Source organism: Rhamphochromis longiceps, linkage group LG6 (genome assembly GCF_057381845.1).
Source record: "Rhamphochromis longiceps isolate RC_006_pf linkage group LG6, R_longiceps_female_GT1.1, whole genome shotgun sequence".
In the NCBI taxonomy this organism is placed as follows: domain Eukaryota; kingdom Metazoa; phylum Chordata; class Actinopteri; order Cichliformes; family Cichlidae; genus Rhamphochromis; species Rhamphochromis longiceps.
Genome location: NC_140562.1, coordinates 14450906 through 14464943, shown reverse-complemented (window position 1 = coordinate 14464943; position 14038 = coordinate 14450906). Strand labels below are relative to the sequence as shown.

General features: G+C 42.7%; 1 protein-coding gene across 1 annotated transcript; it reads right to left on the bottom strand.

Annotated features, from left to right (window-relative positions):
- Nucleotides 1-8057: 8057 nt before the first annotated feature.
- Nucleotides 8058-13313, bottom strand: LOC146667675 (homeobox protein unc-4 homolog). Its single transcript, XM_085409331.1, has 3 exons — nucleotides 12753-13313; nucleotides 11907-12082; nucleotides 8058-9639 (listed from the first exon to the last, which is right to left on the bottom strand). The coding sequence occupies exons 1-3, from the start codon at nucleotides 13015-13017 to the stop codon at nucleotides 8479-8481; spliced, it is 1602 nt and encodes a 533-aa protein (XP_085265457.1). The 5' UTR covers nucleotides 13018-13313; the 3' UTR covers nucleotides 8058-8478.
- Between the last annotated feature and the right edge of the window lie 725 nt (nucleotides 13314-14038).

Genomic DNA, 14038 nt, shown 5'->3' with positions numbered 1-14038 from the left:
AGGCCCCCAGGCTCAGAGGAGGAACATGTTTATTAGGTAGTAATTTAAAATTTACTGAGATGTCTGGAGTTTGATTTATCTGATTCTGGAGCAACTGAAAACATTAGTCCAGATTGTCATTTGACATATTGAACAAAAATATTGACTTAATCGTTGAGGAATGATATACTGTTTTTATATAGTCCCATTTTTCTGGCCCTCAAATGTGGCAGGACAATTTAATCCAACTTTTTTGGCATAAGCGTGGGTCATTTTTGTCATTATTGCTCATTTTAAGCAGATAAAAGGTCTGGAAATGACTCCAAGCATGGTATTGGCATTTGCTATGGGGCTATGAAATCACAGTTTGCAGTTAGATGAGATCGTAATGCAAGTGTAAGTTGCCATATTTGCAATACAAAACAAACCCATCAGAGAAATGGTATAAAAATGATGAAATGAGAAATGAGAATGAGAAATAAAACTGGTGAATTCGTCAGCAAGCATTGGACGTCAGTGGATGATAGTCGAAGATGTTTGCAGGAAGTTCTCCATGTTAAAGAAATAATCCTTCAGAACATCCAGTAAAGGAGTCTTCAGAAAGTAGCCATGTAAATATCACAAACAGAGCACTTTAGCTGAGCAAATATAGAGGAATCCTCATCATTAAACAGATAAGATTAAAACGAACCAAAAGACGCAAGTATTAGAAACGTATAAAGGTTAGAACTGATCTGTAAGACACTACATAACCTCTGAAAAAACGATCTTCATGTGTTTGTTTCCGTTGGTGCTGTTATTCAGTTAAATGTAAAGTTGACTGCGTGGCAAGTCACAATATAGAGACACACAATGAAACAAAAGATCCTGAGAAACGGACTCATTTTTGAATAGTCAGCCTCTGGTTTTCCTTGTACTTGACTGTTTGGTTCCCAACTTTTTACTGGTGTATTTTTCTGGCAGCTGTTACCATGCAGATATTTATTTTAATCACAAAACATTAAAAAAGCATTCTAAGGTAAAGTTAAACTTTAAGTTAAGCTAACATATATTGAAGCTGAAGTAGTAGAAAATCCTAAACAGACAACTGTTTCTTCACAGAAAAAATAGCTGATTTCTGTTGGGTAAAGTTGATGTTGTCAAAACTCTGTTTCTGGATTTCTGGGCGGTATTTGCCACTGTCACAGGGATCTCACATCTAAGTAATCTCATTTCTTTTTTTCCTCATTTCTTTGGATAAGATCCATTCATCCATCTCTCCATTCTCTTCTGCTTATCCTTATCAGGGATGGATAAGATGAATTAATCAACTCTTCTCCATTTGTCTTTGGGTGCTCCACAAGGCTCTGCTCTGGGCCCACCTCTGTTTATATTATTTATCAATAATCTTCCATCTGCCTGTCCTTTTGCCGATATCTAATGTATATAATAATTATGTGTATAATATAACAAAAGCCATTCATAAACACAGCTTCGGGGTTCAAAATTGTAACTTGGTATGGTAAAAAAAAAGCTGTTTTCTATTTAAAGATTAGACATTTTTTGAGTTTATGAACAGAGAAACAATGGCACTTCACAGGAGCGACAACAGGAGAGGAGTGCATTTTTCCACTCAAAAAACTAACTTTTAGTGATTGTAAATTGCTTTTTAAAGCTGCACTACAATGGAATTAGTATTTGCTGGGAGCAACCATGCAACTGCACACATATTAACTGTCCTTAAAAGAAAGGGTTAATTAATATTTGTCTGTCAGCAATAAAACTCAGTGGCATATTATTTTGTCAGCATATTTGGGTTCAAGTCATCTGTTCTGTCTTATTGCCACTCTATCATCATATACCTTCATGCTTGTCTATTTTCAGTTTGCTTTTATTGTATTATGTGGATTTATGTATTTTATATACTGTGAATGCTTTTTATGTCTGTGCTTCTGCTTTGCACGTTTTGTTAGTTTACAGCAGCGGAGAAGAACTGGATCTTATTTTGTCCATATATCATGTGTGTCTTGTATTGGGAGACTCTTGGAATATCTTATAGTTAGCCTCCTATCTAACTACAGTGTATTTACAACATTGTTTAAATTTGATTGTCCATCATTCCATCTATTTTCTTAACCAGTTATTAGGGTACTGGGGATGCTGAAACCAGTCCCATTGTCATAGGTTAGATATACAGGGTTTAAACAAACAAAATAATAGATTCCACCCTGCAAAAATAAAATACAATTCATACAATAAATAATATCAACGGTGTTGCAAAGTAAGTACATTTTCTCGAAAGCTGCACTATTTTGTAGGGCTAGTTTTAATGCATGCTACTCGGTTACAGTAAAAATTCCAATTGTCCATAGAAAACAGGTGATCATCGTAATGTAATAAACCACAGAAGGTGATAAATTGATGAGCTAAAAGAGTAAAATGCATCATGCATCAATAATAGAGCAATGTTAAAATCCATGAAGAAATTGTTACCCTTGATCACCTTAGGTGTGTTTCTTTTTCCTGCATCTTTAAAGCTTTTAAATACAAATTCACAGATGTGATTTTCGTGATCTGAATAACACAACACCTAAACACTTTTCTGCATTGCTGATCCTTCTACATTTTGTCAGCGACTTACTTAAACATCATTTTTGGTCCTATACCAACAATGTGACATTGCCACGTTTCCTCAAGGATTTAACTACTTCCTCCATCACTGTACACCAGAGCATGTTTAAAGGTTATGGCAGGAAGCTATAGACAAGAAAAATAGTGCTGGCGATCAATATCTGATGAAATTGTTTTATGTGTTTAAATCTTTTGTCAGGACAAGTCTCTGTCACTTCTATGCTTCAGTTAACCCCAATCAGCTGGTGCCAGACTCTTATTGAACAATTTGTCTCTTGGATACTGCAGATAAATAACACACTATCTTTCTGTGTGCATGTGTGGGGGTAACTCTGATGCTGAATCAATGCGACACCTCAGGGATGGCACAGTGGAGGGGGGATGCTGGGTGAGGGAGGGAGGGTCGTATGCCAGGCTCGTTCTTCACACTTTTTTTTTTTTTTAAGGAGGGGTGTGTGCGAAATAATACCCGCTCATTAGGAGCGCGCTGGCTGCTGGTTAATTCATCCTGGACTGTCATGGGCTTGTGTACGACCCCCGGGTAACACATAAATCACACGCAGAACCAACCGGTCGACCGGCAAGCTTCATGCCCCTAACGCCGCTGATTTATCAACCAAATTACTGCGAGTCCTGCTCGGCCTCAACACTTTGCCGAGGAAATCACCGACTAACCCCTGAGCGAACCGATTTATTGAAAAGCTGTCCCCCTCCACTTTCATCTCCCCGCCCTGCCCCGCTTTCTGTGTCACTCCACTCATCTCTCACTGACTTAATTAAAATCTATCCCGTTGGCTCGCTGGCATTTATTACAACCACTGGGCTAATGAAACAAAGAATACGACAAAACCAAAGCTGCTCTGTGCCCATAAACGTTCATTACATCGCAACAAACACCCAGTCCTCCCTGCACCCACTGGCACCTGAAACAAGGTGGGCTTGTTGGGAGTGTTTGCGTCTCACTCAGCATCCAGATGCTCCAAAGAGGGGCGCGCAGAAACTATGGAGCGAAATTCAGCCCTCATATTTATTGACACTGGCTTTGAGACTTCATTGTTTGATGTTGCTTATGTTCAGTTCAGCATTTCACCTGTTTAGCTTACCTTTTAAAAAGTGAATGATTCTAAATTTGTAGGCGATTTCTTCTGGCATCCACAAAGGCTTGCGCCACTTAAAGACAGTACAGGCCATGCTTTATAAAGCTTAGAGACACAGTTAATGAAGTGTGCCATCTCAGCCACACTGTAGAGGCAGAAGTTAAGGTTAAAGCCTCCTGGTTAACTGTTTGAACACTTTAGAGAATTAAAACATTTAGGTCTGTTTAGGATTTGGAGGGGCGTGAAAGGAAACCCTGATGAAAAAGCAGCGTTCTGTTAAGAAATATAGAAAAGAAAAAGTTCATATTTAACCAGAGAAACACATATTTGGCCACTGAAGAGATTCGACATGTTTTTAAACTGTTTTTATTTGGTTGTAAATTATAATTGGGTTATATCTAAATGATAAAACCAATGTTAACTGTTTTCTGTTTATCCAAAGCCCACAGACAGGATAATGATTACTGAACTCTGGTCCAGGGGCTGCTGTTCATAAGTATTCAGTAGAACAATAAAATAAACATAATGATTAACCCAACTAAGATCTCCTTTAATATAAAGGATGAATAATTTATTTGAGAAAGGATTGGTGATTATATTTTTAAAAATGAGTAATTCAAAGATGATAAGTGATGTTGATTATGCTAATTTTTTGATTCCCCCCCCCCCCCCCCCAAATCTGCCACAGGGGTTACGTCATGATTGAATAGGAAAGTTGATCTTAAACCTGGAAACAGAACTCAAGCCTAGAAATCTCTAACTTTGGTCTACTCTCCATCACATCTCAGTTTCTTTCTTTGTTAATATTCACACAGCAAACTTTCTGTTATAAAGTGCTTAACTTGAGGATGACACGTGGAAAACCGTAAACCACCACACTATGAGTGCATAAAGACAAAACAAAGCAGTCTGGAATAACCCAAACCTTTGACAACATGAAACAGACCTTGAGGCCTATGACTTTTTTTCCCTTCATCATACATCTTCTACATTAAAGACTAAGAACTTGCTTGTTTACTGATATAAACCAGTTTCCTGTTAGATGGGATTCAAACATATTGGGCACCACACCAGGTTATAGTTGGTCACAGATGTTGGCTGTAGGCCCATTTAGAGCGGATCAAAGCTAATGACAAAAGCTGCTAATATAGTCCGTTCTGGAGCATGGGGACGTGATGGAGAGACAGAGAAGGGATAGGTGGAGAGGGGAGGGGAGTGTAATAGGTTCTTGAAATTACGCACATAATTAATTGCGCAAATTTGTTTCTATTAAATAAAAATAACAAGAATTGAAGAACTCAATTAGTGTTAATTAATCCTGCTCGTAAATTGAACAAGAAAAAAACGCGTGGATTGGAAGCCCCTCTCTTCTTCTCTCGCAATATTTCTGTTATTCTTTCTAACCTGAGGGTTTTTCTTCACTGGTGGAGGTTATGCAGCCATCGGACTCTCCTCTTTCCTCTCCTTTCCTAGGTGCGCGCGCGTGTGTGTGTTTTCTTGCCTCTTGAGAATTGGAAATGGGGGATGGAGACGGGGAATGTGGAAGGTGCTAAATTAGCTGGCTGATCCGCGCTCATTGCCGCATACACATCCCCCTATTACTGCGCCCCAGCGCCGCTTAATATTCCGGGCATGGCGGGCGCGTCTAGATAGCAGATTTATCAAATGGGAAAATGAATGTATGATGATCAGTTAAATTGAAAATCAGCGCCGGGGTGACAGGCCGCGCTGACACCTCGGTAATTAGAAAGAAAAATGATGGCGTCCGAATGCATAATAGAGCAAAAACAATTTACGCTATCCCCCCACGCCGTAATGATCGCGCGTTCAAATTGAAAATTTCTCCCGGTTGAAATTGAATTCATAAAGTGGGATGCATGAGCGGCACGGACACAGCGGGAGGCCCTGCCCGGTCCAGGCTCGGCTTGATCGATTGGTCGTTTGTGTCGGTGCCACCAAAACATCTCTCTCTCCCTCTCGCTGGCTTCCTCTCTTTTCCTCTCTCCCCGTGTTTCACGATAGATAGATAGATAGATAGATAGATAGATAGATAGATAGATAGATAGATAGATAGATAGATAGATAGATAGATAGATAGATAGATAGATAGATAGATAGATAGGGACTTTGCAAACTTTTCACAAAAAGTGGGAAATCACGCAAAAATCGACTAATACATGGGAGCTGAATGGAGGTCCATGTCTGATTCCCGCTGTGCCTTGTTACATTGTTACGTCTGCAAATAAAGGTTAAGATCATCACTTCCAAAATGTATTAAGGCCAGGCACTTCGAGACGCTTTGGTTCGTTTATTTGTGGCTCTCAAAGCTGCTCGTGAGGATGCACGTGTGTTGGCCTGGGTTATTGTGAACGCCTGTTTTCTATCCATAGGTTTATAGGTTTAATCTATTTTTCAGTTTATTCCTTTAATTATTTGGGAAGATGGGAGGGGTCCAATTTTATAGTCTACCAAAGACTCATTTGTGGTTCGTTATGTCTTGCAGCACAGTTTCCACACACACACAAGGCCCTGCTGAAGGGAGATCAGACCTATATTTTCTAATTAATCGCTCTCTCGAAACTAACCGATTATAATAAAGCGGTTTCACCCGCCAAATAAAAAAAAGAAAAGAAAAGAAAAAAAGAGAGAGAGAGAGAGAGAGAGAGAGAGAGAGAGAGAGAGAGAGAGAGTATAAAAGTCGGAATTTCACACAGCGCACGCGGAATGAACAATTTAATGTGATTGTTTCGGTCGAAGGGGACGTTTCCCGAGGCCTTATGGGAAAATAATGTCCTTATGAATTAAATAATAGGGTTATTACTTTCATTGATTTTAGCTGTCTGGGAATTTAGTGTTCGGCTTCGGTCTTAACCCATCCTCCTCCTCCTGCTGTTTCTTCCACTCTCGCTCCCCTCCTCGTCCTCTTGTCTAATTATTTTCCTGTAAAGCCCCCCCTCCCCACCATCACCACCAGCTTCCTGCCGCGCAAATAGCAGAGTCACCGAGCGAAAATTATGTAAATATTATTAAAGGGACTCAGGCACGGAAATTAATTTTAGGTCGGCGCAGCAAAGTAAAGCTCCGTCCCTCGGATCCTCCTCAATTTATTTGCAAATAAAGGCGAGGTGACCGGGAGGGATCAGGGATATTTAGCCGGGCTGTCAACACGGCTCCTCTGCGCACTGCGCTCCGGAATTGATGGTTTTAATAATTGGGATTTCAGTTTCCAGGGAATTGGTGGCGTTTACACTTCATAAGCTAAACACACTCTTTTCTAAACGGGGCGCACGCCCAGTGAGCGCGAGCGGGCACACACCTGGCACATTTTTATGGAGGGGTGGCGGTGGTGGGGTCTTCTAAATATCTTTAATACGCCCATTCTTCACTTTCCTTCACTTTTTCTTTCTGCTCAGACAACAATTGGTCAAAAAAAAAAAATTATTAATGCAAGCCCCGCACATCACTCGCCTCCCCTCTCTCTCCTCTCTCTCCTCTCTCCTATATCTTTATCTGTCTCCCCTCCAGGGACTCGCGGTCCTATTAGAACAAATGACGAGGGGCCCGGGCGCTTTTGTAAAAAGGAGCAGGCAGGCGGGCGCGCGCCTGTCCTATTATGTGCGACACATGATCAATAGGGCGATAACGCTGCAACATCAATATAAGCGACAGAACAATGAGGGATATCATCGAACATCTATCTTAATATAGCCGACTACAAGGGCCGTCTGACAACCGCGGCAGCTCATGAAAATTCCGCCCCACGAATCTACCACCATCTCCTCCTCCTCCTCCTCGCGCTCAATAGACTATGCGCTCTCATGCACACACGGGCACACGCACGCACACATTCGCGGTGCAGCTGGCGCGGCTATTATTTTCCCATTTCAATTTGACACCCCTGCCTTTCATGCTAATTCTATTATTGTAGGAAGTTTATGTGATTCCGTATCACTAGAAATCGGTAATGTCTAATAACCCTTTGGGCTGAAAGGAGGGGGCGGCGGCGGCGGTGGGGGAAACTGCCTCGAGACCCGCGGCAGCCAGTGGGAAAATAATTACTTTCATATCAAAACTCAGCAGGAGGCGCAGGGTCCTATAGCCCGCGGCCACTAACCTCATTCCAGCTCGGCCTTTCAAATGAATAAATTTGTTAAAGCAATAAATACAAACAGCCAGACGGACTTGAGCCCCAGCTCCGGCTCACTACTCAGAGGGGGAAAAAGGGGGGATTTATCTGCTGTAACACGACAAAACTCCAGCCGCCATGATCCGAGGTTCTGCCACACAGCAGCACTCCCCTACACCCGAATCTCACCTTCTTCCCCTCCCCTGCTCCTCCCTTTTCAATATGGCCCTGGAAAGACAGTGATTCAATTTAAACAATAACTTTATTTATCAAAATGTTTACATATAAATATCATTTTCTCGTTTTTTGTTGTTTTTTTTTTACAATATCTGAGGATTTTTGTTGTGTGTAAGATGTTTATTGTAGCCTAGTTTTTGTTACAAGTTGTTCACCAAAAAAGGGAAGAAAACAAAAGAATAAAAGGAGAGAAAAAAAAGAAAGAACCTGCTTCTAAAGGTGTTTGAGGCCTGAAGCCCAAATATAAGGACAGCCACAGCTTTGAGGGGGGGCTATCTGGATTGATCACACCTTCTGATTCAAAAATAGATGAGGATTAAGTCTCCTGATTCCTGATATGTTTTAGAGCATCTCAGCAGAGCTTTGGGAATGTTTGAATAGTCTGAGCGGTGTTCCTGGTCCTTTGTTTATGTTTGCTCCTTGAAAGTGTTAGTCCATATCGACATCCTCTCCATCTGTTCCGGGTGTTTCTTGACAGTCTGTGTTTGCCTTGAGACACTCGGAGAGGTCTGGAGACGCTTGCTCCTCTCTTGCACCCTTCTCTTTTGCACACAGCTCAGCAGATTGGCAGCCATTGGTCGCCGCCTCCAATTGAACTCTGGGACTCCTCTCCTCGCCGCTGTCGCTGGACTGCGTGGAGCTCAGCCTGACCCGAGCTGTCTGAGTTGAACTGTTTGGTGGAGAAGAAACGGGGAATCTTCCATCCCCGCAGTCACCACCACAGTCCTCCACGTCGGCTCCATCCGCTCTGCTGCTAACGTGATTGTGGTGATGCTGCGTGTCGTGCTGTATATGATCCGAATTCAGCGGCTTGGTGATGCTGCCAAAGCTGCAGAGGTCAGAGGAAGCGGGGCTCCCTTCACTTGGCACACACCTCTGTCCCAGGCTGAGCCTGTTAATGCTGTCCTGACATGGTGTGGCCTTCAGGGCCGCTTGGGGCACTAGAAAACCCAAAGGCTGATGGGTAACTGGGTAAAGCAAGAAGTGACCTTTTCCCACCAGTGTCCTCTGATTAGGCAGCGAGGGGAAGTCCAGCTGAGATTTCCGTCGAGGCATGGTGTCAGAGAGGAGGCTCTCCACACTGAAAGGGTTTCGTTTCTGCAGGGCGGAGGACCTTGGGCCTCCAGGGCTGGAGCTGTGCGTGCTGCCTGGTGAAACCTGCTCCGAGTCTGCTGTTGTTCTTTGGTTTTGGTGGTTTTGTAGTTGGCTGAAGTCGTGCCGCGTTTGGTCACAGCTGGATTCAGTTTGGTGTCCTCCCGTACTCTTCGATGCTGGCAGTTCTATATGAAGAGTAAGGTTAGAAGACTGCTGCTCGCTGTCAGTGAACTGGGAGACCCCGCTGTCGCTCTCTGAACCGCCGGGTGTGTGGAAGCTGTCACCTGCGAGGAGTTTATTCTGGGACTTGAGCAGCTTCCTCTCCTGTTTCCTCTTCTTCTTCTCCTCCCGCTCGCGCTCCCTTCGTGCTATCTCCTCCGGGTCCATGGGCTCGCCGCTGCAGGTGGTCGGGTGGGAGTTGTGAGCAGGTCGGCCCGGCCCTTTCTTTGTGTTCTCCTTTTTTCTCCATTTAGCGCGTCGGTTTTGGAACCAAACCTATGCACATGTACACACAAATATACACATGAAAATACATGCACAGGTGGAACACTAGCACACAAGGTGGATTTTGCAGGAGAATGGTCTTTTTTTCACAACAACATATAACAAAAAGGACTTTTAAGAAAATGTCATTTTATACATCCTGTTGCTTTGGTGAATTTTGACAGAATTAAACTGAATTTTGTTTTAATAGTTTATCAAATATTAAAGGTTTTTTTTAGGCGAATCTCCCAAAAATGCTGAGAGGATTTGCTCCTTTTCCCTTATAATTTTTTTTACCTGCTGTTGTTACAGAAATACTCATCCAAGACTCAATTTGCATTTTTATCAATTTGCTAACATATGACAGCCTATCAGAAAATAAATACAATCCACGTATCTGTTAAATAACCATGTAAATAGTGAATTACAGAATATCTTAAATTAACATGGACACCTCTAATCAAAAATATCTTCTGAATTCAGAAAGATTCCCTTTCTAACAAGCATCGGAGGAAAAAAAGAATAAACTCTGTATTAATTTTTAAGGATTCATATTTTTCTTCTTTTTTTAATTATCCCAGCCATAAAAACCATTACATGACTTCACTGAGTGGGGCTGCATTAGACAAAAGGTTTTTTAAATAGAGTGTCTGACAGCCTTATGGCAACAGCAGACCTCTCGTCTGCCAGGATAAACTGATAAAGCAGTGTCTGACCAGAAGCTAAGCACAAAACCAAAAACTGCCTGTAAATCCACCCAAATCCCACAAAGCCTCGAAACAAGTGAAATCACTGCTTTCGTTCTCCGTGTTTCTTTGTTTACTGCAGCTTTACACATGTGCGCAGCACATTAGGTTAATAGGTCACAGCGGTGGAACCTGCAGATGCGCAGATGTGCAGGTGTTAATTACGAACGAGCGTGTGTGATGAGCACCTCCGTCGATTACATTTGACTGCACACTGGCTAAAATCGGCCATATCCCGTCCGCTTCTGTGGGTCGGAGGGACTGTGGCACTTGCACGGCAATCCCTGGCTCTCCTCCCTTCGCAGCGAGCCAAGAAAGGGAGCCTCCCCCGCCCAGGAGCGCTCCACGCCCGGCCTCTGGGCGCGCTCGTGCCCGCGTGTTCGGCACTGATAAGGTCTGGAGTGGTAAAAAGATCCGAGAATATTGCATAATAAGGAGGCGAGACCAGCATCGCGCGCGACAAAGGCGCTTCTTATGAATTGTTAATGTTGGTTATATCTTTCCCCCGCAAACCTGCTGATAAAGGAGCGTTAAGAAGCTTGAGGGAACAATAATCTGCGGTTTAGGAGCGAAATCCCCAAAACAACATCAACGGAGAGCTGTGCTTCGTTGCCGCTTTCACTCATACAGCCATGTGAGAGCTATACATGGCAAATATACATGAACAGCCTCTACGGTAAATTATACAGAATATTATTTTAAAACGAACACAGCGAATTAATTACAAGCAACAAACTAGATCACGTATTAAGTTATTATTATTATTGTTGCTGTTATTATAATTAAGTCAAATTAAACCACCAATTTAACAAGTGATGATCCAGATCCTCAAAAAATAAACATTTACCTTAAAGTATTTTTTTATTATATGAATGTTGTTAATAAGGTTTTATTATTGTTATTATTATTGTTATTATTATGATCAGATATACTATAAAATTAATCGTTTTATTAATAGCTCACCAGTATTCATTACTGTTGCATTTAATAGTACTACTACTAATAATAATAGCCTAAAAGTTTTAATAAAAATGCAATAACTCAGCTTTTAAATATATATAGTTAAACTAAAATCTAATAACTGTAAATTGTTTACAAACTGACATGAGACTCTTTGTATAATAATAATAATAATAATAATAATAATAATAATAATAATAATAATAGCTTGGGTGTTAAAACAAAAAATGAAAGGCGAAGGAAGAATTCTATTAACTATATCCCCCCTTGGTTTGCTCAGTAAATAGCCATGTTTTTTATTAACCCATAAATCAATAGGTTGCCTACATGCATAATTCAAAGGAGACTCTTTATTGACGCTTTGATAACTGGCAAACAGCTACCTGAATATTGGCCAGGCTAAGCCTCCACGGACCATGACAAAACTATATTGTTGTAGAGAAAATTCAGAGAAGCAGCAAAATAAATCTGGTGTCTGGTGTTGGGCTACGTCCATCTCGAGGGTAGAAAAAAGAAATAAAAATGCTCCTGAGTGTGCCCAAATCTTGTGTCTAATTTGCTGTGTGCCTTTACCTGAACCCGTGACTCCACGAGGTCAAGCCTGAGCGCGAGCGCCTCCCGCATGAACACATCCGGATAGTGACTCTCGTTGAAAGCCTTCTCGAGCTCCTCCAGCTGCCATCCGGTGAAATTCGTCCTCGTGCGCCTCCGTTTACAACCGGGACTGTCCTTATCCGGGTCCCCAGAATCTGAAGACGTGTAAGTATGTGTGTGCATGTGTGTGTTTAAGTGTGTAGAAGTGTGTGTATGTGAGCGCACGTGTGAGTGAGGGAGAGAGAGAGAGACGTTCATGCTACGAGGTTCAAGTTAGCTTGTACATTTAAACCAGTTTGTTGTAAAACTGACAACTATCACTTTTCTTTTTGCTGTTCGACATAAACCACGTCCCGATAAATACACAAATAATTAATGCTTGATTTTATTTGATATAAGAGACAATTTTCTGTTCATTAGGCCTTCAACGTTTAATTTTGGCCAAATGAATTAGCACCCTGCAATGACAAGTTTTTATCTTAGCCTCTTCTGTAGCCTTTACCGCAAATTTACTAAAACTCTGTTTCGTCTTCTTCTTCTTCTCCTTCTTCTTTAAAAAAAAAACAAAAAAACAAAACAACCTAGGTTAAAAACTTTTAAAGACTATGTTTGTTCTGTAGGCTGATTTTCCTGTAAAACCTCGCCCCCAGAATCATAAAAAGTGGCATATTTCCACTAAAAATGTTTCAATGTAGCGAGAAAAGCCCAGGAAACTTTGGTTTACCCCACTTCCTAGTACAGTACACTGTTTTCATGCACCTCTGTGTGCCTCATAAGGCAGTAAAAAAAATAATTAAAAAAACAAAAAACAATAGCCCAGCCTACCTGAGAGTTTGAACTGCTGACTGTCGGAGGAGAGCAGCGAGTTAGAGCTGACCACCGAGGCCGAGCAGGAGCCGTTAAGTAATCCGTCTATAGAGAAGGGCACGGCGGCCGCGGACTGCAGCTGGTGTCCGCTCGCCAGCTCGTAGACGTGCTGGTGATGGTGGTGGTGGTGGTGATGGGGGCCGAGCGCGTACGGGAAACCCACCAACCCGCCCAAGGAGCCTCCGAACTGGGCGTGAGGATGCTCGAGTACACGGCTGTCCATGCTCGCCCGGGCTGCGGCGGGGCCGAAGTGAAGATGCAGAGGGAGGCAGTGTGGCTGAACATGCAGTCAAAACAAAAAGTCGGGCAGAGGAGGAAGAAGCGGCGAAGAGGAACCGGAGGAGGAGATACGAAGGCGGAGGTGGGGAGGGGGGGAGAGAAGGGATCCCAGGCAGACAGCCGTCTCCCACGGCCACGGTGCGGTCTGTAGTGAAACGGCGGAGACCAGGCTAGGGGAGGTATTTCACGTTTACGGTCCAGCCGATATGTCAACCCTGCTCCCTCTCTCCGCGAGCCAGCTCATTAGGACTCCTCCATCTGCTCGCGGGACCAATAAGAAACGTTAATCGCCACGTGACGTCAGAGACGCGGTTAATGGAGTAGGCTAAAGGAAGCAAAGCAAAAAGGGAGGAGAAAGAGAGAGACAGCGAGAGAGAGAGAGAGCTTTCCCCCCTTTCAGATCGATCGCTAATTACACCTGGCACGGTCCTTTAATTCAGCCCTGTCAAAACAATGAGGACGAGGCTAAGCTGCCGTGTGGAAATAGCTAACTGATTGAAAGAGCAACTCCATGAAATCCCCAGGAATAAACCTTGCATTTTTTTTTCTAGAAATAAACATTTTTTTTAATTTGAACTTTTAACGCAATAACCATGTTCCCTCTTTCCCCTCACTCTCACTTCAATTGCGCGATCGTGCATGTGTGCGCGCTCCCGTATGGTGTGTAAGTGTCGTTTACGGGGCATTCGGGTGCAGATTGATCCAATAACAGCGCCTTTATTATCAGCCTCCCCGCCTTTTCCTGAGCTGTCACATTGCATTTTAAAGTACAAGCCTCTCTCCATCTCTGTAACCCCCCCCCCCCCCCCCCCCCCCACACACACACACACACACACACACCACACACACATACACACATCACCGAGCCATCCATGACCGAGGTGTTGGTCGACTATTCATTATTTCGATTTTTTACCTCACAGCTTACACTCGTGTTTAGCTGTAAAGTGGATTGTAGCCTACAC

Bases quoted from the DNA above. Each gene is read 5' to 3' on its own strand.
- LOC146667675 (XM_085409331.1), bottom strand. From the start codon at position 13,017: ATGGACAGCCGTGTACTCGAGCATCCTCACGCCCAGTTCGGAGGCTCC. The intron at 12,083-12,752 runs GTAGGCTGGGCT...ACACGTCTTCAG, and splicing joins TCAGCAGTTCAAACTCTCAG to ATTCTGGGGACCCGGATAAG. The intron at 9,640-11,906 runs GTAAAGGCACAC...ACATGTGCATAG, and splicing joins TCGTGGAGTCACGGGTTCAG to GTTTGGTTCCAAAACCGACG.